Here is a 21,402-nt window from a genome sequence, read left to right on the forward strand (position 1 = left end):
TCTAGAAATGTATGACTCAGGATCACTTTAAAAAAGACGATAATCGTTATCAGGCAAAATGATTTATGTTTTAAACAAACAGTTTAAACATATCACTTTGGGCTGAGTAAAACTGAAATAAGGTTTTTTTTTTTAGCTTGCAACATTTGTTAAGCAGATGTTAGTCTGATGGAGGCAAAAACACTTAAGCGTGCTGTGGGTGGCTTGCCAGCAAGTGAGTTTATTTAGTGTTTAAATCATATAAAAAGGACTTGCTCCCCGCATCCAGACTCTTGTATGACTAAGAGCCAAATGAACAGCAGGCATGTGGTCGGGTGCCAGAACATTAGTGGACATGTCCACCAGCTGGACCCTCAACATCAGCAGAGTAATGCTCATTACTAGAATGAACTTCATGATCACTGTACTAAAGCAGAAAATTTTCACGATACAGTACGATAGAGATATTTTCTTTCAGCAGAATATTTTATTAAAAGGTTCATATATATTTACAGTATTTAAAGCACACACATTGCACATTTTCAACCACAAGGGATATCAGTGCAACAGATTCAGAAACTATTACACTTATTGTACGTATGTGTGAGTGTGAATGGTTCCTATGGATAAATTACATGAATATTACACAGTATTTTGTGATCTGTACATGTTTTTAAAATCTTACAGTTATAATCAGGTGGGGATTTTTCTGCTTTTAGGTTTACAGTACCAAAGCAAAGATTTCAAACCTCAACAGCAACACTTCATTTCACAGTATTTCTTGAGTTTCTTTTCATAAAGCGTACATTCCCACACTGACAGTAGCCAGAGCCACAAACAGTCCCAGGACCATCCTGAGCAGCGAGGAAGTGTAAATGTTTTCTGACATGTGGAGTGTGCTCGCCTTTACTGGCTTGGACTGTGTCATGGAGCTCTGCAGGTTGTTGTCAGAGACAGTCAGCATCTTCTGTAAATCTTCAAAGACCTGTAACACAAACAACAGAGCATCTATCAGCTGCTGTAGCTAAATATTAGTAAGTGTAAGATGGAGCTAATCTAAGGTTCAGCTGCCCTCTGAGTGGCACTTTTGCTTTACGATCTGTCCTTCCTAGATTATCACACCTCCTTACCTGAATGTTGAACTCAAAGGCCCTGACAGCCTCCTCCAGCACACCGTTCCTCTCCTCCTCTGTCAGCTCCACACTGTTCATTCGGCTGCGATAGAGCTGTTTGAACAGGTTGGGGCTGGACACCCCAGGGAAGGCAAAGAAGGACAGACCATCACCATTTTTCAGATCCATGGACTTCTGAGCGATCCGACCAAGAACCTGTCCCCCAGACAGGTCACCCAGATACCGGGTGTAAGCATGGGCAAGCAGGAATTCAGGGTTTTCTTTGCCAATCTAAAAAATGGTAATGGAGTTATCAAGAGTGTTAATTGACCATCACCTAGCAGAGATAGAAACATGCATGTGATTCATGGAAGGTTTAAATAAAACATACCTGTCTGAGCCTGTGGCTGTATCTTTTAGTGGCTGCAGGAATGACAATCTTCTCTCTCCAGTCCTGACCATAGAAGTATTCCAGATCTTTTTCAATGGACTTCAGCCTGGCCAGTTCAGCAGGAAAGTAAATAGGTGCGACGCTCGGATGGTCCGAGTTCCTGTCCAGCTCTTCCTCCAAAGCCTGGTAGATCTCATACAGCGAACACAGGAGGAGCTGAAGAAGAAGAGACACAAAGCCATTAAATCTTGGTATCGACCCCCACAAAAGTAAGATTATTTAAACAATTGTGCTGTCCTTTTTTTAATATTACCTTATATTGCGGAAGCGTGACCTTTCCCCTCTGGAAGCTCAGCATCAGTTCTGTGTTTTCTGCTCTAACGTGACTCTCCTTAGTCACTTTTTTTATTTGTTCAGACAAGTCCCTGAGAAAAGAAATTGATCACAATTAGAAGAGAAAGACAACATTTAATGTATTGCAGCTAAGATAAAAGGCAGTGACACAAGGCTAAGAGCAGTAATCATTAGAAAACATGTAGGGCAAATATGTGCATCCAAAGTAAACTTCCATTATGATATTGTGATTAGAAATGTTTATGTAGCTCATAAGCTTCCCAAACATATTCTGCTACTTGAGATATGTGTTGGATGTCACAGAGCTGATTGAAAACTAAATCTATCCCCAGACATTAAAAGAAAAATGTGCATGGAGCGGAAAAGAAGATTTAGGTTCTTAATAAAATCACAGCAGCTCAGTCTAACCTGTCGGTCATCTGCTCTGCTGCTGTATGCGTCTTCTTCTCGGTTTCCATTGTGCCCCTGAAAAAACAGTAAAGGACAGTAAAGATGTCAGAAAGGTACTTTAACAGAGCATAAATCCTTTTCTGATATGGTGAGAACACTGTGGATATAAATCGACAAAAGGTTGTCAAATTTAAAGCATGATATCTCGTTTGACTCACCAGTAAGAATGAAGTCTGATCTGTGCCCTTAGTTTCTCTCTGGATGTCCAGTGCAGTTGTGTGCTCTGCTGGCTTTCACGCTTCTCTTTATACGATCCGCTTCAGTCTCCTCCTCCCACCACCAGCTCAACACAAACAGGAACTCAGCCTCAACAAAAAAAAAAACTGGGCTAAACATGACACGGCAACATCAGCAACAATAGTAGGAGGGGACCAGGAGTTAACATGATACGGCAACTTTGAGGAAAACTGCTGAGGGAAGGACTACCAGAGTGTGAGGAGGGAGTTCCCTGGAAAACCAGGGGGGAGGGCTGAGCGCTAAACATGATGCTGCAACTTCAGATTCCAAAGTAGAGCCACACAGGGGAGGAGGAGCTGAGGCTAAGCATGACAGTGTGAGTTTGCAAAGCTGTGAGAGAGGAAGTGTTTAAACAGTGACTAATGCTGTGCATTTGATCAGAAACAAGAGCAGGTTTGTCATATTACACAAGTCTATCAACATTCAGTGACAAAGTGGAGGAGTATTTTTGACAAACAAGAGTAGATACTGTTCATTTAGTCCATGTAAACAATAGTAAAAAGCTACTGATATCATCTTTACACACAAAAGTTAAGCCCAAAACTTATTTGTGACTAGCCTGAAATAAAACAAAGCTTTTAAAATTATTTCTTCCACAATATGTCATTCATGAGTGACTGTGACTCTGAGCATTATATACAGATGTGATCAATTCATATGCTCTTGTAAACAGCCTCTACCCTTCTGGGAAGTCTTCATCCTTGATTGCCTAATAGTGCAAGTATCTAAAAGAGATTATAATCTGCAAAAATCTTCTGTCATCCACTAAAAGAGCGTCACTGCTTTTATCTTCATCCTATTGGACCCCTCCTAGAACTGTTACTCAGAAATCTTTTCATGGGGTTTTGCAATCTGCAACATTAAAAGAAGTCAGCAAAGTGTTCCCAATTTTAATTTTCCTCAGAAGCTGCTTGAAGGAGTAAAGGTCAGAGGTCTTGAACTACAGGAACAAAACTGGAACCACACTACTGTCCAACCTAGTTTAATTTGAGTTATTTATAGAGCCATCTTGAGGCAAAGGAAACAGAAAACCGCTTCACTCTGAGCAGCTCTTCCAGCGAAACAACTCCCAGCCTGTACGTGGTTGGCAGTATGCTTAAACCTTTGGTCTTTTATAAAGAACGATTATTATCATATATTCACTTTAAGTGAAAATAAGGTATGTTTGTCATATGGGTGTCTACATAGCTTTGACTATAAACTGTGCTTAGACGTTTTATGTAAAGGCCTAAATAAAAATGGCATTTAAAATACGTGACTACTTGAAATCAGTTGAGACAAAGCGATGAAAAAATACCGCTACATCTGTTTTTTGTCAAAAGGCCAAACGTTTCAATGCGTAATTATAACCTACATGGACAAAAAAATAACATAAAAAAGCACAACTCTATGTTATATATGATTTGAAAAATGTGCCACTAAACTGCAGACTGCCGTGCATCTGCTCAGCCATCTGCAGGTATAAAATCACAAAGCTTCACTCGGGCTTAACGTGACTCAGCACAGCGTAGTGACCGACAGAGAGGGAGGGCGGGCGCTAAACGTGAGTCAGCAGGCTTTGCTTCACACGTATACAGCTGAGCAGCACAGTGAGTTTACCACAGGAATGTCTGTGACAGAGCTGGCCCGAGATTTAGGAGCTTGTTAGAGGTCGTGTGCTTCATGTTACCGGACCAAAATCCGGCATTTTCCGGAATTAAGGATAGTTTTTAGTCAAACGTGGAAACAAAACGAAAGGAAGACAGACATCGATGTGAGACGTGTTTGAGATTGTTTTCTGCTCGGTCTTATCAGTTTGTATTTATTTTAGATAAAAAAAAAACCCCACAAGCTTCGACAACCCCTGTTTTGGGCATAGTAGAAAGCCCACTGCTTAACTGCTATTATCACAAACATTAAATTAATGTTGAACCAGAGGACTTCAAAACAACTTGTTTTCCTCACTAGCTAGCACACATAACTAGCGTCTAGCTAGCACTAGCCTTAGATAATTTATTTGCCTTGCACAGTCAGCAGTCTGCTGAAGGTGAGCTATTCATTTACTCGCCCAGGTGAGAATGTTTTATCTTCAGCAATTTAGGCCCATAAACCTTAGAGAGACGGCGAGTCACTGCTGAAACCTTTTATTAGCTGCTGCAACCTTTTATTAGCTTTATCCAGCCTTCATGTTTGGTCAGACTAAACTTCAGAGCATATTCCATCTAAAATCCTCGCAGTAAACAGAAAGTATATGAAGTGGTCATTAAATAAGCAGACTGTACATGCTCAACTTTATCTCACATTACTGTGTTATCATGCAACTTCACTGTACTTAGAGTTCCTGCTGTCTGAATCATTGATCTCTCTTCTGTTGGTCTAGATGGATGGTGAAGCAGAAATAGTGAGTGGATGCACCCACAGAGAAAACAAAAGGTCATACAAAGACTTTTTGATGGATGTTGAGGACCTGGAGGAAGCAGGATCAGATGCAGAGGAGCATAGCACCAAGATGCTTCACCAGGTGCACTATTCTGGGGATTTTTGAATCATGTTTCTGCACAGAGTTGCAGTGCAGTGTATATTCCATTGCAGGGACGCTGTCTTTTTAACATCTTTGAATTTTAACTGTGCTACATTTTGTGTACTTTTCTGGGCAGTCATGGCTCAAGAGTTGGCAGTTTGCCTTGTAATCGGAAGGTTGCCAGTTTGAGCCCCGGCTCCAACAGTCTCGGTCGTTGTGTCCTTCCATGGGCAAGACACTTCACCCGTTGCCTATTGGTGGTGGTCAGAGGGCCCGATGGCGCCAGTGTCCGGTAGCCTCGCCTCTGTCAGTGCGCCCCAGGGCAGCTGTGGCTACAATATACAGTGGGGCAAAAAAGTATTTAGTCAGCCACCGATTGTGCAAGTTCCCCCACTTAAAATGATGACAGAGGTCAGTAATTTGCACCAGAGGTACACTGCAACTGTGAGAGACAGAATGTGAAAAAAAAAAAAAAATCCATGAATCCACATGGTAGGATTTGTAAAGAATTTATTCGTAAATCAGGGTGGAAAATAAGTATTTGGTCAATAACAAAAGTACAACTCAATACTTTGTAACATAACCTTTGTTGGCAATAACAGAGGTCAAACGTGTACTATAGGTCTTTACCAGGTTTGCACACACAGTAGCTGGTATTTTGGCCCATTCCTCCATGCAGATCTTCTCGAGAGCAGTGATGTTTTGGGGCTGTCGCCGAGCAACACGGACTTTCAACTCCCGCCACAGATTTTCTATGGGGTTGAGGTCTGGAGACTGGCTAGGCCACTCCAGGACTTTCAAATGCTTCTTACGGAGCCACTCCTTTGTTGCCCAGGCGGTGTGTTTTGGATCATTGTCATGTTGGAAGACCCAGCCTCGTTTCATCTTCAAAGTTCTCACTGATGGAAGGAGGTTTTGGCTCAAAATCTCACGATACATGGCCCCATTCATTCTGTCCTTAACACGATCAGTCGTCCTGTCCCCTTGGCAGAAAAACAGCCCCATAGCATGATGTTTCCACCCCCATGCTTCACAGTAGGTATGGTGTTCTTGGGATGCAACTCAGTATTCTTCTTCCTCCAAACACGACGAGTTGAGTTTACACCAAAAAGTTCTACTTTGGTTTCATCTGACCACATGACATTCTCCCAATCCTCTGCTGTATCATCCATGTGCTCTCTGGCAAACTTCAGACGGGCCTGGACATGCACTGGCTTCAGCAGCGGAACACGTCTGGCACTGCGGGATTTGATTCCCTGCCGTTGTAGTGTGTTACTGATGGTGACCTTTGTTACTTTGGTCCCAGCTCTCTGCAGGTCATTCACCAGGTCCCCCCGTGTGGTTCTGGGATCTTTGCTCACCGTTCTCATGATCATTTTGACCCCACGGGATGAGATCTTGCGTGGAGCCCCAGATCGAGGGAGATTATCAGTGGTCTTGTATGTCTTCCATTTTCTGATGATTGCTCCCACAGTTGATTTTTTCACACCAAGCTGCTTGCCTATTGTAGATTCACTCTTCCCAGTCTGGTGCAGGTCTACAATACTTTTCCTGGTGTCCTTCGAAAGCTCTTTGGTCTTGGCCATGGCGGCGTTTGGAGTCTGACTGTTTGAGGCTGTGGACAGGTGTCTTTTATACAGATGATGAGTTCAAACAGGTGCCATTCATACAGGTAACGAGTGGGGGACAGAAAAGCTTCTTACAGAAGACGTTACAGGTCTGTGAGAGCCAGAGATTTTCCTTGTTTGAGGTGACCAAATACTTATTTTCCACCCTAATTTACGAATAAATTCTTTACAAATCCTACCATGTGAAATCATGGATTTTTTTTTCACATTCTGTCTCTCACAGTTGAAGTGTACCTCTGGTGCAAATTACTGACCTCTGTCATCATTTTAAGTGGGGGAACTTGCACAATCGGTGGCTGACTAAATACTTTTTTGCCCCACTATAGCTTGCCATCACCAGTGTGTGAATGGGTGGATGACTGAATGTAGTGTAAAGCGCTTTGGGGTCCATAGGGACTAAGTAAAGCGCTATACAAATGCAGACCATTTACTTTTAGATTTTTAGACTAATTACAGTTTGGTAATTGTTGTTTCAGTTAGTGCCTGGGCCCAAGCCTAGATAAATGGGGGGGGGGGGGGGGAGCAGAAAGGGCATTGGGTATAAAATCTTTGCCAAATCAAACATACAGATCATCAATAATACTGACAGGACAGATCGGGTTAACAACAACCGCCTTCGGTGCTGTTTGCCAGCAGGGTTGTGGTGGAGACTGTGCCACTGTTGGCTGAAGGCAAGGGAAGAGGAAGGGCGAAGGAGTCTTCAGAGTCATCCATAGAAAAGGAAAGGCCTGAATGTGGAGGTGAGAGTAGGGTCTTTAAATGTAAGGAGCTTGACTGGTAAAAGGAGAGAATGCAAAGTAAGAGAGGCAAGGATGATATGGTTTGGATGTGCAGAAGAGGGATAGCAGATATACTGGACAAAGGATATTGAGAATAGAGCTGCCAGGCAGGAAGAACAGAGAAAGACCACAGGGAAGATCCATGGATGCAGTGCTAGAGACGGGGTGAGATGGTGCCAGATCATATATACTGTGGTGGTGACCCCTAAAAGAAGTGGTCGAAAAAAGTGTTTCGCCTCAGCTGTCTATAAAACCATAAAACACAAAGATTGTTGCAATCAATTTTATAATTCGGTTCTTGCTTTGTGATGACACTGGAGGAACGCAATTATATTTCCATCAATGTCAGCATCAGTTAGGTGCTGGCTAAATGTTAAGATAATGTGAAGAGGAAAAACAGGGCCGTTTATTTGAAGTAAGAAAGATTTCTTTGTGGTCCTGGTATATAAGAGGGAATAAACAAATACAAATGCAGAATAAACAAATAAAAAAAACTTTGGCTATGGACAAAATTGATTAAACAATCATGTGTGTTGTTGCAGAATTTAACAATCATTGCACCCCAGTACCTTTAAACCACCGCTATGTTTGTTTTATAGTGTGAGTCATGCGTTATACTGATATTTCTAACGGGTTAAAAGTCATGTAAGTGCTTGTAATTTTTCCAGGAACAAAGTGGCTCCCTGAACAAGAACATACCACCTATTGGTAAGGCCTTAGCAGCTGTGTACATTACACTGTGATATGTTTGTTTCTGATGCAACTTTATTTGACATCTCTGTGTCTACAATGTCTAAGGTTGCAAAAGTAGGATATTTTATTTAACAAACGTTATTATTTATCAGAAATTCATTTATAGCATGTTAATGCACATAAAATCCTGATCATCACAGTATTTCATAAGGTGTTAAGAGTATAAAAATAACAAGGTGGAAATGTACACTTTTGGCTTAACCTGGGAATTATATGTTAATGCATTTGTTTATGATTCTTCTGTCCCCTAATTGCAGGTAGTAGTGGTATAGACCACAAACCTCATGGAGCAGACGTCTCAGGCTTCCTCCATGAATATCCAGTCTGTGTGTCACAGGACAGATGGACAGTGAGAGGAGAAGAGGTGATAAAACAGACACTAGGGCTGTGCGATATGACCAAAATCTCATATCCCGATATAAGAATTCTATCGTCCCGATAACGATATAAATCACAAAAATATAAAATTTTTGTAAATTCTGTGAATCTCGGGCAGCTCGACTTGCGGGAAGTGTTTCCAGCTGCGTGTCATGTAGCTGGGGTCGAGTGTTTTAACCGATGCATGAAACTATACATTTTTAGACATAAGTTGTAACAGCCGCCGTTTTCGTTGTGAGTATTTAGACTTAGAGACTTAGAGCTTTTTATTGTCATTGTGCAGTTTCTTGCACAGTGAAATTGGGTAGCTGAACCACAAAGGTGCTAAAGTAAGAAGAAGAGAAACCAATATACAACGTGCTGCGGGGAACAGCCTGTTCTAATGTTTGAGTCTAAGGTTTATTTTTTAGCACCTGCCGGCTCTTTTTTTACTTCTCATTCGTAAATATTTTGAAAAGTCTCAACAGGATCTTGAGCTTTATTGTGAAAGGTTTATGTGGAACATAAACAAGCGGACACGCGATGGTTTTACCGTCGTTGTTGCTAACGACAACGCATAAAAACAGGCGCTTGTCCGTCCTTAGTGTGGTTATATAAAATATAAGAGAAAGAGAGAACTTTAAGAAATTAATATAGCCACTACAGTGACCATTAAAACGATGAAAAAATATTGCCGTAAAGAGTTTATTTTTGCGACACCACGAAACAAACGATAGCGTAAAATGAAACGATAGACGTTTTTATATCGTTATCCGATATATATCGTTATATCGAACAGCCCTAACAGACACATCCAAATATTTTTCTTTTTACCCACCATGGTTAAATTTTTTTTTTTTTCAAATCTTTATCTATCAAAACAAAAAACAGGACTTTATCCTTTTACTTCTAACCTTGTGGCTACTTCTTTCTTTGTAGCGTATCCAAGAAAACTTGTTGCATCCATGTTTTAATGCAGAGGGAAACATTAGTCTGGTAATGTTTTGTAATTTATGATTTATAGCCAAGTACTCTATATCTCCCAATCTCACATTTAATCATTACGTTTTGTATTCCTTTCGTTTTCTTTCAGAGGAGTCCAGGTCCCATGATGGAGTACTTGGTGTATCTTAATAGCCAGCATTATGGGGCAGATTGTCCCAGTAACGGACCTGCCAGCCCCTCTGTCTCTCCAGTAGGCAACTGGCCTCGTCACTCTACACCCATTCCTAGTTCACTGACAGCTATTTCTACTACTGTTAGCTCCACGATGACTAGCTTCATGACTGATTCATGTAGTCCCATTGGTTTTATATGTGGTGTCACTACTTCAGCCACAGACCCTCTAATGTCCACCCCCAAGAGTCTCTGCTGCTCTGACCAGGATCCTGCCAGTGCTGCAGCTTACCTTCACCTCCTGGGAGAATCGTTATCCCTGATTGGACACCATCTCCAGGAGACAGATGTGAGTAGATTCAATTAAAAAAAATCTTTTTATAAGACACTTAATGTCGTTTGTTCATCTCTCACATGTATTCTTCATCTTGCTTGTATAAATTCAGAAATAAGGGGTAATAGTGGTCCCAGAACCAGAACTACTTTATATCTTTGCTAATCAGAAGTAAACATAGAAGAGATTTTGATCTTAAACAGATACTGTGAAGGCCTCGATAGTTGGAGTGTATCCCAAGATAGTTGGTGGGAGTTGAAACATTATACAGTCCTACAACGTGGTGCTTTCTTTATCTTTTTCTGTCTATATTCCAAACTGGTTCACAGAGGCCTGTTTTCACAAAGCGAGTTTAACATAGCCAAGCTATCTTTCCCTTATCTAGATTAACTTGTTTTAACATTGGCAATCAGGATAAACGGTCACATGAGGCTGGTTATCAACTTGTTACGCTAACCTAGGGTGAAAAATGTTGGCAGTCTCTAACCAGTCACTATTATAGATAAGTGTACTGTCAGCAGAGTGACTCATTTTACAAAGGAAGATGAAACAATAGTGTGCGAAAAAATATCAAGAGGTTAAACTGACTGAAAAGCAATAAAGCTGCTACAGACGAAGCAGTGCTCTAAGTGTGTGTGTGTGTGTGTGTGTGTGTGTGTGTGTGTGTGTTTGGGGGGTGGTCATGTAGTATTAAAAGTTTGCTCATTACACGGTTTTATCAAGACTACTGGAAAGCATGCAACTTATTCATTGCACTATAGGGTGATACAGGGCTCTCTGTGCATCTCTGCAGAAAATGGTGTGCATATCGAGTAGTTTGTCTCTACTCTTGGACTCTCTATTGTGTGCTATGGCTCCACTTACCGGCCTCACTATGCACATACCAGAGCTGAGGAGCTGCACACAACACACACTGGTAAGCATTGCTGCCAATTTATGGTGCATACACATCATATCCTTTACATGTTGTTATGTGTACATGCTTTCACCTTGGTGAAATTATTGTAGTGAACTTCCAGTATATTGTTTGTTAAAGGAAAAACGCCTGCAGATTTATGCTTTACTTTGTTGACACAATGCCGCTGTTATGAATGAAACTTGTGGTATTGACAAAGTCCAATAACTGTAGCGGTACTTATCCTGTCAGTGTTTATTGTTCAGCATTGATTTATTTGTTGTTCCACTAATCAAAGCTGCTGTCAAAATGTACTGTTTGTACTATAATACCTATTCTAAACATCTCGAATTTGCACCTAACAAATGCCATTTAAGCCAAAGAGAAATATTTATCCAGGAGAGATTTAATCAAAAAAGGGAAAAACTCATTTCAAAAGGTTAAAAATAATACCAAGGAATAAAACGCAAATGTTTACAAACAACTGAAGCTACAGTGTAAACATCGTAACCCATTCCATAGACTCAACAAAACTAAACAAGTTTGCGGTAATTTTATTGTTTTATTTGGACATGTGCTCCTAAATGCACTTTATTATTATATCGTTGCAATCAGCATTTTTGCTTCCTCTTTCTTTGATTTTCTTTCCTTTGTGAATGCTTTTCTTGTTTGTTTAAAGGCCTCCACCTTGGATAACATTGCGTATGTGATGCCTGGCCTGTGAGTAAAAGGAGACCCCTACTGGCTCTACACAGCAATGATAACCTGAAAAACATTTTTCTGGTAGTTGATACTTGAAAAGTAAGAGTTTTGTGTTATGAGAATTTGCCTGCACTTTGAACTTTGAAGTGAACTTTTTTCAGAAGGACATTTTTTTTGTTAATTACATATGTTAATTATGTTTAAAATGCAAATTAAATGCCTTGCATTAACTATTTGATTAGATAAGATTTTTGAACACTCTGCTTTTTAAATTAAATGAATAGTGATAGAGATGTCTTGTGTACTTGGAAAACATTAGAAGTAGTGGGTAATTCACAGTAGAGATCAGGCATCACATATTTACATTTGCCTGGTAACTCAATAATAAATGTACATGAATACCATCTTATGTTTTGTTTGTACAGAATGGGTATGTATAGTCAACTTAAATATTCTTACAAAATGTTCTTGATGAGATGAGAAAAAGCTGGTTTCTTGAACATGACAATGAATTCATTGTACTCGGATGTCATCCACAGTCACCAGGTCAGTAGTCAATTCAGTAGCCACATCCTGGATGTGCAGCCAACAAATCTGCAGCAGCTGTACAATGCCATCATATCAATATCGACCAGAAACTATGAGAAATATTTCCAGCAACTTGTTGACACTTTGCCATGCAGAACCAAGGCAAGGGGATCCAGCCAAGTACTAGCAAGTGGGAATACAAGAAAATATTTGAGGATGAAGCTGTGGGGATGTGTGCAAATCTGTAAATATTACCCAGCTACTTTAATCACAGCCATGAATATATGCTGAAAGAGCAATTTTCTTGTTTTGCAAATTACTGAAAACAGGTTAACATTTGAATCCTTAATGACTAAGTGTTAGTGACATTAATCAAGAGGTCTGTTTGTAATTACTTTGATGTTGAAATGAAACTTAACAGCTCTTACTCATATGGAAGGCCATGAAGACTTGAAGTTTTATGCTTCATGATTCCGTAGGAAGAAAAGTTATTTTATTATTTTATTTTAAATTTTCCATTCGTGTAACACACAAAAGAAGCAGAATAATGTTCCTCTTGCATTTATTCTGTCTTTACATTGTAACTTTGTTTGTCTGTGACAAGCCTTCATGCTTTCATTTCTTTCTGGTTATGACAGCAACATATTTACAGACCTGGTTGACCAGGTAATATCCTTAGCAACTGCAAACCATGAAGGACACCTCCTTTAACAGATCTCTATGAGTTTTGACATATCATAGGTGTGGTAGTTAAAACTATCTTGGAACGATTCCCAGTGGCAGCTGGTTATACTGCCTCCACCCCAGGTTGGAATGCTTAGCAACCTACAAACTGAGAAACCTGTTGTATCAAAAAATATATTTACGTGTGCGCTCATGTATGAATGTGTTTAAATTTGGGAGTGGCTCAGGCGAGACACCTCATCTGAGCAGACAGCTTTTGCCAGTCGACTGGGAACTAGCATGTACTGAAGTTGTCTGCGTGAGAAATATAACCCAGTGCCAACCAAAAAAACTCAGTATTGACACAAGACAACACATGAATGCAACTTTGTAGACCTTAAACTCTTGAGTAAGTATTCGTCTTGTTGCTTAAATTGTTGTTGTAAGATTGTCTTGGTGTAAGAGACTTAATTGTTAAATTAGTTAATGTTATGCACTTGTTGATTAATTGCAATCATATTACGTTTCTTAGTTGTATTACTTTAATTACTGAAATTACATTGAAATTACTACATTGTTGATATATAATGTGTCATATTTGAGGAAATAGGTTGTTCGGTTAGCTCAAACTACATCCAGAAACTCAAACTATTTATTACAGTTTCAGCAATAGATTCACGCCTAATTTAGAATTTGTGCCAAAGCAAGTATACTTATGAAGTACAGCACTATTTGAAATGCTTCATCAACTCTCGTTGCTGTTTGTTCAGTATGGATTTGGTTTGTACCTTTTTGCATATATGAGTCCAGGCAGAATGTTGTTTGACAGGAATGGCAAGGTGTGGTATCAAACACTGAGATGAAATTGATGTGACCCACAATCATTTCCAGTGAAACTACCAGTGAATTACTTTAGTTTTTGTTCATTCATGCACAACAAGGAACTGTAGGTATCCTGTGTGCAGAGAGACTCGTGTGGGAATAGAGGAGAAAGATTTCAAGTTAAGTTTAAGATGGCATTTTATCCGTTTCTGTTAAGATTGTATGATTACTTGATGCTTAAAATAGTAACTTGACTGATAAAATCTGCCTAGCTGAACCTGCTCAGCTGATCCAGTTGTCTGTTTTCCAGGTTTATTTGCATGTAAAGTTATGTGTGAGTTTGTCTAGGCAAAACCTAACAATAAAACCTAGTATTAAAAGACAGCTTTTATTTTGGTTGGTTGGTGTAGCTTCCTACAAATAACACAGGTGATATACTGTCCTCAATTTCTCTCTCTTTTGTTTTTTTGGACTCCTTCCTGTTTCCTTTATTCATGTCAGGGATGGGTGAACACTACAGAGAAAGCTACTATGGATCCTCGTCCTCAGACCTGAGATTGCTTCTTTTGGGGAATATCGGATGTGGAAAGACAGCATTAGCGGACACTATCCTGGCCCAGCTTTCCCCCATTTCTCCCGGTGCCTCCAGGAGCTGCCAGCTACGGCAGGGCTTCATTGAAGGCAGGAATGTGACCCTGGTGGAGGCACCGAGATGGTACTGGAGTGGTGGCAAGATGGAGGACGGTGTCAAAAAGGAGACACAGCGAGCAATGACTCTGGTACCACCAGGCCCACATGCTATTTTGCTGCTGGTGCCTGTTAATCAATTCACAGAGGTTAGTCTTGGCTTGCCCGTTAGTGATGTCATCTGTTGCTCAACTTTGTTGAAGTTGCAGTCTGTAATGTGTACTCAATAAAAAAATGTCTATCTATCAAACTAGTGGAAAAAAATGTGTTCCAAATATACAAGTTACAGATGTTCTGAAACATCTCCATAACAAGCAGTAACCAGTTTAGATCCATTTTTCCTCTTTGCCTTTTCCCCACGCAGGTGGAGACACGTGTGCCTGCAGAGTTGGAGGAACTGTTTGGACAGGAGGTGCTGGACCACACCATGGTCATGCTGACCTGTGGGGACTACTTGATGGGAAAAACAGTGGAGGTATGAGAGGTGTTCACCTACCCTCTCTTTAAGCTGATCTTTATAAAGCAGGAAAGTCACTTAGTACCACTATAAAACGGCATAGTTTCACCTATTAACTTACGACCTGGCCCCTTATTTATAAATAAATGTTATCTCGTGTTGGGTTTTGTAAATATGCTGTCAGTAATATTTTAGGTGGTTATCTTATTCTTGGAGTATAACATATAGGAGTGATGCAAATCATTGCAGGTATAAATTCACACAAGCTGCATTGTTTTCTCACAGGAGTACCTGCAGAAAGAGCACCCAGGCCTGAGGCAGGTAATTGAGGGTTGCGGAGGACGGTACCATGTCATCAATAATCGTCAGCGACAGGACAGGGACCAGGTCCGTGAGCTGCTGGAAAAGGTATGAAGTAGGAGTGAAAAACAGTTATCAAAAAGCAACATTCCTCAAAGGGTTTGTCTGATTCAGTAAAAGTGTGAGCGTTCGTGCCCTCACACATTTTATCATTTGGATGAGACTTCCTCATTGCTTAAGTGCATTGAATTTTTTAAATACTCTATAGGTTGGAGCTTTTTGTTTTAATGGTTTCTTTAAGACTACTGAGCAAGTACGCATGCATGCATGCTGTTTTTCCAGGAACGCCTAGTTTCACATCACACCCTGTTGTAGTCTGGACTGGTTTGAATATTAGCGACGATTGTGATTGTTTTCTAACTGTGACTCACAAAACAGAGTTAAAGTTCCTGCAATAAGTTACTATTGTTTGTTTATTTATCTACAGGTGGACAATATGGCGCGGAAAAACGGGTTATACTACATGAAAACAGTCCAGGATAGAGAGCTGGAAAAACGGGTGAAAGAAAAAAAGGAGCAACTTATGGAAAGTTTCAGGGCTCAAAAGGAAGAGAAGAAAAAGACCCACACATCATCTTATACCCCAAACACAGAAAGTCAAGAGGAAGAGTACTTCAATGCCATTTCAAGAGAGAGAAGGAGGAGACAGGAAGAAAAGGAGGGAATGGTGGAAGGAGTTAAGGTGAGCCAGGTGTCCAATGAGTATGTCAGTGCCATATCAACAGAATCAAGGAGGAGAAGAGAAGAAATGGAGGAAATGGTGGAAGGAGTTAAGGTGAGCCAGGTCTCCAGTAGCCTTTATTCAACTCCAGCTCTAGAGCGACAGCCATCCTCCGAGCTCTGTGATACCGGGGAGTTAAAAAGGATACCCAGTTTCAAACTGAATCGAGGTAAATGCCACTAACCGTGTGCTGTCCTCCATTATTGTACCCTGATTCATTCTTTTAGAAGAGTTAAAAAAAAAAAGACAAAAGTGAGCAAAACTTGCTTTTTCCCCACTAGATGGAGCTATACTCTCCCAAATGTCAGAGGATAAATCAACTCAAAAAGTGATCTCTACTTGTAAGTCAAAGGACTTCACTCTCTCATATGTCACTATCAGCACTTCACTTCTTAATACGTCACTGACTCTGATTTTTACCTGATGGTTTCAGTTCACCACAGAATTAACAGCTTTGAAGAGAGATCACCCGAGGGTTCGCCTACCACTACTCCTCTTTCGCCAGTCTTCTCCTCTTCCTTCCCCTCCTCACCAACTTTTGCTGCCTCTCCTTCCTTGATCTCCTCATCCAGCTCAACCCCTTCTTCCCCCTCATTGTCCTCATCCTCATCTTCTCCGGAGCTTCGTCTGGTGTTGCTTGGAAGATCTGGATCAGGGAAGAGTGCAGCTGGCAATGAAATACTGGGGCAGGAAGCCTTTGAGTCACGTCCAGACAGCCTCATAGCAATCACACAATGGTGTGAGAAAAAGAAGGCATTGGTTAAAGGAAGAAGGGTTAGTGTTTTGTTTTTGTTTTTAAGTTACTAAGATGTCTTTTTTTTTTCTATTTATCTCAACATACACCCATTACAATATCTCAAAGAATAAAGTGTTTCATACTCTCTTCTTGTTTTGTTGCTTTTGATAATAGCTCTTTACATTTTTGCATGCATTTTCTCTGTCACCTGCAGGTGGCAGTGGTGGATACTCCAGACTGGTTCAATTCAGAGCGCACTCCAGATGAGGTGCGAGCTCAGATCTCCTCCTGTGTGGCTCTGTCCAGTCCCGGCCCGCATGTCTTCCTCTTTTGTGTTCCCTTAGACCAGCCTGCAAAGACCGAGCTGCAGGCTCTTGCGTCACTAGAGGCTGTTTTTGGGCCTGAAGCAGTCTGGAGACACACTTTGGTCCTCTTTACTTATGCTGATTGTCTCAGGGCAAGTGGGAAGGCCAAAAATAAGAACATTGAGGCATACATTGCTGGTCAGCGAGGAGATTTGTTAAAGATTGTGGAGAAATGTGGGGACAGATTTCATGTTTTGGAGACAGAAAGAGGTGGGGGAGAGAAGAGCAATGTTGCCGACCTGCTAGAAAAGGTGGAGCAGACAGTGAAGGAGGCCGGGGGGCAGTATTATTCTTGTCCTGCTTTTCAGGAGGCCGAGAACAGAGTGAGGCAGAAACAGCAAGAGATGGCAAGAGAGAAACGAGGCGAAAACCTAGCAAGAGTAGAGGATGTTGGCCCACTCAGCTCTGAAAGGCGAAAGCTTTATCCTTACATGCAGTCTGTTTCTGAAGTAGACGAGGAAGTGACGGAAGATGATATTGAGAAAACAAGGGATGAGGCCGAGATGAGTGTAAGTACTACAAATATTGAGAGTCTTCCTCCAATTACACTTTCGACCATATCCCCTTCACTACTTAGTTCCATAATGGAGAAGATGAGCACGGGTGCAAAGAATTTACCCAAGCTGTTGGCAGATAGCTCTGTGTGGGTTGGAGAGGGAGCACAGAGGATGAAAGATAGTGGAATGTGGGAAAAAGTTGGCACTAGTGCACAAAGTGTCCAAAAGATGGTGGTTGATAGTTCTGTGTGGGAGAAGGTAGGAGTTACTGCAGGAAATCTCTCCAAAGCAGTAGGAAATAAAGTTCCCAAGGTAGTGGTAGATGGTTCTGCATGGGTGGGATCTGGAGCAAAAGCAGCGGCTGCAAGTCCAATGTGGGAAAAAGTGGGTTCAGGGGCCAAAGTCATGGCAGAGAGTTCCATGCGTGTCGGGGCTGGAATTGGAGCTGGGGCAAAGAATTTGGCACAGAGTCCCGTGTGGGGAAAAGTAGGCTCTGGAGCCAAGGCAGGGGCCAAAATGGTGGCTGAGAGTTCAGTGTGGGAGAAAATTGGAAATACAGCTAAACAGGTGCCCAAAGTAGTCATTGGCGGGGCACTGCTGGGTCTGGTGCTCGGTGTGCTTTTGGGCGGTGTGATTGGCGGAGCTGTTGGGGCAGCTGCTGGATCTGCAGTAACAGAGGTGGGCAGGCGAAAACTCAGCAAGAGAAGCACAACAGAGAAGACAGAAGACGCTGCAAGAAACGTTGACAGAACAGTAAACAAGAACATCGACGCAGTGAGAAAACGGGGAGAGAATTTTTTGAAAACTGAATGAAGGACTGACAGATGTTTGTATATAAAATGTATAGCAAATGTAAAAGTGCTTTTTTTTTTTTTTTTTTTTTCTTGTGAAATAATATTTTCAGCTTTTTGACTGTTGTGTAATTTTTGAGGCATAAAATACTTTAAAATGAATTTGATTTGAGACGATTATAACTTCAGTTTATCGCTACATGTTTTATTGAGACACTCGATAAGTACAGATGAGTGTGACATTTATTAATAGATGAATTACACATATTGATATTGAAGCAATAATATATAAATGAAAATACTTTTCTGAATGTTGATACATGTTTGCAAGACATCAAAATATGCAAAGGAATGATAAAACGTATGACTATTTTTGATAATGTCAAAGGCAGTGATTTAACAAAACGAGTGACTAAAAAGAATATTAAAATCTGTATATTGATGGAAATTCTGTAAATTATACCCTGAATTGGTCACAGTGTTTTTTGATTAAAAGTTGTCATCAGAAAGTCATTGCATTTTTGTGTGTTTTTGGTGCTGAACCACAGAGCATGAAAAATTCTTTACGAACATTTTTGATTTAACAACAATAGACAGTCTTTCACTTTTTAACCTTTATATACTGAAGTTGGTTTCACGTTTATGAAATCTTTGACAGTATTTTCAGCAAGCGAAACCTGCTTCATGACTACAAACATTATGACATTACTTCTCACATTCAGGTTTAGGCCGTAATGAATGTGTCAAATTCAGTTCAGTAAGATATTTTGCATTTGTAATTATTTATTATAGCATCAGAGTATAGTTACTTTGCATCTAGCTTGAGTTCATCCTGCTGATTTTATAAATTGAGAAGTGATATTTTTCTCCCTGTAGCCTACAGGTGGATGCTGGGGGTGGAGAGTTTGAAAAAACAGGCAGCTATGCAGAAGAGCAGAGGTATTGACCGTAAAATGATTTTACCTGTGTAAGACTTAACACAGATCAAATTGTATGCTAGAACTATGAACCCTATTCCAAAAAAGGGACAGAGTTTAAGATTAAAATTAAAAAAAACAAAAAGTTTGGAAATGTTAAACTAAATTTATTCACAACAGAAGGCAGAGAACAAATGGTTAAACTGCAATGTCCAAGTCCTATCTTGTATATAAATTTAGCTTCTCAGCAGTCATGTGTCTTCTTTGTCATATTTTTTGTTTCATTATGTGCCAAATGTGTTTGTGAAAGCACCCAGCCTCTCCTAGTAAATCATGCTGTTGTAACAGATGCTGTATGCATCTATTGCAGCTTGTTGAAATATGCGATGGCTTCCCTGGAAAAAAGATGTCATCTGCATGGAAGCATATATTGTTCTAAAAGCCACGTATACCTTTTAGAAATCAGCCATTTCCGTGCACACTAATGCAACCCCATACCATCAGAGATCCGGGCTGTTGAACTGAGGCCTGATAACAAGCCAGATGGTTCCTCTCCTCTTTGGTCTTGAGGATGCAGCATCCTCAAAAAGAATTTAAAAATAAGATTTGTGTAACCACAGATCAGTTTTCCACTTTGCCTCAGTTTATTTTCAATGAGCTTTGGCCCAGAGAAGATGGCAGTGTTTCTAGATCATGTTCGCATATGTCTCCTCCTTTGCATGATTTAGCTCTAAGCTGCATTGTGGATGGCACAGTGAACTGCGCTCAAAGACGATGGTGTCTCTTCTTGAGCCCATGACAGAGTCATGCCTGTATTTAATGCAGTGCTGCCTGAGAGCCCAAATGTCATGGACATCTAATATTAATTGTTGGCCTTGACAGAGATTTCTCCAGATTCTTAGACTCGTTTGATTCCATGTAGCGTAGATGATCCAAAGTCAAATTTATGTTGATGAACATTTTTCTGAAATTGTTGTTTGTAGATGCAGTTTTTTGCTGATTAGTAAACATGAGCCCATCTTTGCTTCTGAGAAACTCTGAGAAACAGATGGTGTTTTTATACACATTCATGTAACTGTCCTATTTTCAGTGTTCCTCCAGCAGTGTCTTTTTAGGAATGCTTAATTTTCCAGCCTTTTGTGGCCCCATCCCAGCTTTTTCGGATGTGTTGTGGAGATTAAAATAAGATAATATTTTTCTCAAAATAGTAAAATCTCAGTTTTTTTGATCTGTTTTCTGTTCTCTTGTGAATATGTGTTTATGACATTTGCAAATCACTATTTTTTTTTGTTTACATTTTACGCCACATCCCCAAATCTTTTGGAATTGTGTTTATAGTTTGCAGAATTCACTCCGTTTATTGGATTTATTTACGTAAGTGGGTGTGCTTCTGGTCGTAAGAGGGACACAACTGAGGGTGGGAGGAGGAGGTAGGGTGGAGGCACTGGCATTATCTCTAAGTCCCAGGCTGGCTAGCATCACCCTGCGCGGCCTCCTGTATCAGAAGTCGAGAAGGTTGACATCCCAGGAGTTTGAATTACAATTTTGAGGGTTTATTTCCTGAACTGTACTGTGCAGCCATAAAAATATTTTTGAATAAATAACAGTAGTAACAATAGTAATAATACATTTCAACCGTTTGCTTTTTTATCGGGACAAGCTTACAAGATAAAACGGGTTAATGTCTAACCCATAAATCATATATTGTTAAACAACTCAAAAAAATCTAGTGTGTTATCCAAAAAATCTTTGAATAATTCAATTTGTACAACTGCAAAGTGACACACTATCTTTAATTTGCATGACCCCTGCTTCACTCTGTAATCCTCTCTGAGGTTTTAGAGTGCAGCAGGGAGGAGAAGGCCCAGCTTAGCACAGCCGAGTGGGCAGATGCAGTCACAGCAATGTTGTGAAAGCAGTTCTTCCTGTTGTATGATCCTGAAACCAAGTGTGCAGGGCTTCCCAGGGCACCCTGGTGGCTGTTTTCTCTTTCTTTTCCTCCTCCTATCTTCCCTTCTTCTATGCAGCGGTTGCTACCCCACACATCCAAACACCCATCAAACATGGTACAGTCACACCGCCACCACCCAACCTCCAGGAAACTCGTTGGCCGTAAATGAGACAGGACTAACTGTAAGCGTTTCCTGGCCAATTGATAGACAGACACCCGCACCACGGCAACAGCTGCAAGCCCCCTCCCTCCCGAACACTTTTCACTTTCCTCCACCATTCTGAACCCCATCTTCAACCGCATCCCACATCCACCCTGAC

General features: G+C 40.7%; 3 protein-coding genes across 3 annotated transcripts; 2 read left to right on the forward strand and 1 right to left on the reverse strand.

Annotated features, from left to right (window-relative positions):
• Nucleotides 1-425: 425 nt before the first annotated feature.
• On the reverse strand, nucleotides 426-2,531 carry hmox1b (heme oxygenase 1b). Its single transcript, XM_026169288.1, has 6 exons — nucleotides 2,445-2,531; nucleotides 2,245-2,301; nucleotides 1,796-1,907; nucleotides 1,483-1,698; nucleotides 1,110-1,382; nucleotides 426-964 (listed from the first exon to the last, which is right to left on the reverse strand). Exons 2-6 carry the CDS (start codon nucleotides 2,292-2,294, stop codon nucleotides 773-775), a joined length of 843 nt encoding a protein of 280 aa, XP_026025073.1. The 5' UTR covers nucleotides 2,295-2,301; nucleotides 2,445-2,531; the 3' UTR covers nucleotides 426-772.
• Nucleotides 2,532-4,530: 1,999 nt separating this feature from the next.
• hmgxb4b (HMG box domain containing 4b) lies at nucleotides 4,531-12,569 on the forward strand. Its single transcript, XM_026170661.1, has 8 exons — nucleotides 4,531-4,549; nucleotides 4,883-5,023; nucleotides 8,099-8,138; nucleotides 8,441-8,547; nucleotides 9,480-9,536; nucleotides 9,634-10,005; nucleotides 10,784-10,906; nucleotides 11,565-12,569. Exons 2-8 carry the CDS (start codon nucleotides 4,883-4,885, stop codon nucleotides 11,607-11,609), a joined length of 885 nt encoding a protein of 294 aa, XP_026026446.1. The 5' UTR covers nucleotides 4,531-4,549; the 3' UTR covers nucleotides 11,610-12,569.
• A 497-nt stretch (nucleotides 12,570-13,066) lies between these two features.
• LOC113024052 (uncharacterized) lies at nucleotides 13,067-18,266 on the forward strand. The gene is made up of 8 exons (XM_026170660.1): nucleotides 13,067-13,187; nucleotides 14,102-14,436; nucleotides 14,652-14,762; nucleotides 15,030-15,152; nucleotides 15,532-15,994; nucleotides 16,107-16,166; nucleotides 16,259-16,599; nucleotides 16,776-18,266. The coding sequence occupies exons 2-8, from the start codon at nucleotides 14,104-14,106 to the stop codon at nucleotides 18,234-18,236; spliced, it is 2,892 nt and encodes a 963-aa protein (XP_026026445.1). The 5' UTR covers nucleotides 13,067-13,187; nucleotides 14,102-14,103; the 3' UTR covers nucleotides 18,237-18,266.
• The last annotated feature ends 3,136 nt before the right edge of the window (nucleotides 18,267-21,402 follow it).

Source organism: Astatotilapia calliptera, chromosome 6 (assembly GCF_900246225.1).
Source record: "Astatotilapia calliptera chromosome 6, fAstCal1.2, whole genome shotgun sequence".
Classification (NCBI taxonomy): Eukaryota; Metazoa; Chordata; class Actinopteri; order Cichliformes; family Cichlidae; genus Astatotilapia; species Astatotilapia calliptera.